This window comes from Lathyrus oleraceus, chromosome 4 (genome assembly GCF_024323335.1).
Source record: "Lathyrus oleraceus cultivar Zhongwan6 chromosome 4, CAAS_Psat_ZW6_1.0, whole genome shotgun sequence".
Taxonomy (NCBI): Eukaryota; Viridiplantae; Streptophyta; class Magnoliopsida; order Fabales; family Fabaceae; genus Lathyrus; species Lathyrus oleraceus.
In genome coordinates this window covers 430,910,353-430,913,098 of record NC_066582.1, presented here as the reverse complement: position 1 = coordinate 430,913,098, position 2,746 = coordinate 430,910,353, and the positions used below count along the sequence as shown (strand labels likewise).

General features: G+C 41.5%; 1 protein-coding gene across 1 annotated transcript; it reads right to left on the bottom strand.

The window, feature by feature from the left end:
- Positions 1-984: 984 nt before the first annotated feature.
- On the bottom strand, positions 985-2,445 carry LOC127137827 (uncharacterized). Its single transcript, XM_051064251.1, has one exon. It carries the CDS (start codon positions 2,443-2,445, stop codon positions 985-987), a length of 1,461 nt encoding a protein of 486 aa, XP_050920208.1.
- Between the last annotated feature and the right edge of the window lie 301 nt (positions 2,446-2,746).

Genomic DNA, 2,746 nt, shown 5'->3' with positions numbered 1-2,746 from the left:
AGCACTGAGATTGAAGGAATCCGTTCGTGTGGACTGAGTAGAGGCGTTGTCATCGTTCAACGTTCGTGATCGCTCTGTAGGTCTGCATCAAAGGTTACAATCGCCACAAGAGGTAACAATTCTATCACTGATCATGCCCATTCGTAAGGATCACTAAAGGAGAAATTTTAAATTCCGCTGCATTTTGGATCGCTCTTCTCCTTCAGTTAGCTTCTCCTTCAAACTCATAAAACTCTTCTCACACTTTGAATCCCATTTGAAAGAAATTTCCTTTTGGGTAAGTCTAAATGGTAACGCTATCTGCGAAAATCCCTTTAAAAACCTTTGGTAGTAACCTGCCAAACCTAAGAAATTTCTGACTTCGGAAGCATTCTTCGGTCTTTCCCAATTAATAATTGCTTCAACTTTAGATGGATCCACCGATACTCCTCCTTGTGATATTACATGACCAAGAAACTTCACTCCGTTCATCCAAAATTCACACTTACTTAACTTGGCAAAAAGTTGTTTCTCTTGCAGTACTGATAGAACAATCCTTAGGTGTTCTCCGTGCTCTTGAGGAGTACGAGAATAAATAAGAATGTCATCAATAAAGATCACTACGAACTAGTCCAAGTAGGGTTGGAATATCCAATTCATATAGTCCATAAAAATAGTCGGGGCATTCGTTACACCAAACAGCATTACAAGGAACTCATAATGGCCACATCAGGTTCTAAATGCGGTCTTTGGCACATCCGAACTCTTAACTCTTATTTGATGATAGCCCGATCATAAATCAATCTTCGAGAATACACAGGCTCCTTTCAACTGATCTAACAAATCGTCTATCCTTGGCAGCGGGTACTTGTTCTTGATGGTAACTTTATTCAACTGGCGATAATCAATACACAACCGCATACTACCTTCCTTCTTCTTTACTAATAACACTGGAGCTCCCCATGGTGAGACACTAGGTAGGATAAAATGCTTGGTTAACAACTCTTACAATTGATTCTTCAACTCTCTCAACTCTAGTGGCGCCATGCGATACGGAGAGACGGAGATTGGAGCCATCCCAGGTATTAGATCAATAGAGAATTCCACTTCCCTTTCAGGAGGAAGAGAGGTGACATCCTCAGGAAAAACTTCCGGAAATTCACAAACAACAGGGATTTGTGTAACACTCAGATTATCGTTAGGCTCCTTGGTAAGAACCAAGAGAACTGACTTTTCATTCTCAAATAAGAAATTAACCATGCCAACTGTACCTTCCAAGATAGTAGTTAGCACATCCTTTGGAGTAGCTTCACTAGATGGAATGATAATCAACTTCTCTTCACAACCAATAAACACCATGTTGGCGGAAAGCCAATCCATCCCCAGAACCACATTAACCTTCTTAAGTGGTAAATAAATAAGATCAATCTGGAAAATTCTACCATTCACCGAGAGCGAACAATTTTCACAAATCAACGGTGTCTCAACCACATCATCCATGGAGGTAGTAACCACCATAGGAGGAGACAAGGGAATTGCTTGCAAGCCAAGACGCTTCATGCACCAAATTGATACAAAAGAGTGGGTCGCTCCACAATCAAACAATACAAAACAAGGATGATTATTGATGAAACACGTACCAGCAATTAAGGCATTGTTGCTCTTAGCCTTCTCTGCATCCAAAGTATAAACTCGACCGACGCTCCTCCCCTGCATCTGATTCTTATTCTGAGGACATTCCCTAGACATGTGTCCCTCCTTATGACAAGTAAAACACCTAATTCCACTTACAGTACATTTTCCAAAATGATACTTCTTACATACTTGACATTGAGGAGGTTGGTTAGGTCTTGCATGTTGCACCTGTTTTCCCTTAAAAGCCTGAGATCTAGGCCTAAACTGGATTCCTGGCCTTCCTTGGTCTCTCTGCCCACTCCTGTACAAATCCCTTTCTTCTTGAACTTTCTTCAAACTGTTCTCAGCCACATAACATTGCCTCAACAACTCAGCATAAGAAGTGAATTCCCTTTGAGAAACATTATGAGAAATTTCACCCCTCAGACCAAAAAGAAACTGATCAATCTTCCACCTCTCATCTGCTGCGTACGCAACTTGTCTAGAATAAGCAGCCATATCTTCGAACTTCTCAGCATACGCAGCTACTGACATAGTACCTTTCCTGAGCTGTTGAAACTCAAACTCTTTCTGAGTCCTCAAAGAACTAGGAAAATACTTATCCAGGAAAATACTCTTAAAATTCTCCCAATCCCTAGGTATTCCTTGATTGGTCATAAGAGTCAAAGCACTCTCCCACCATCTCACAACTGGACCCTTCATCATGTGAGAAGCAAACACAACCTTATTTTCTTCACTACAATGCACTATCCGGAAAATCCTTTCCATGCCGGTTATCCACTCCTGAGCCTTCACAGGATTCGGCCCACCACGGAATTCCAGAGGATTCATGCGGAAGAAATCTCGGAAACTACCACCTGCAGCTACCTGTGGAACTCCTTGAGGATGCAAACCACCATTCCACTACTGCATCATTTGTTTCATGAATTGATTATGTTATTGTTGCATCTGTTGCATAAATTGAGGCCATTGAAAACCTTCACTACCACTTGGCGGTTCAGAGTTTGAATTCTGGGTTCTGGGTCTACCACGACCTCTGCGTCTGTCAGCCATGATCCTGAATGTCATACGAATAGGATTAAGTTGATCAGGCTCAATACTATGAATATAACACCAAGGACAGTGATGACAA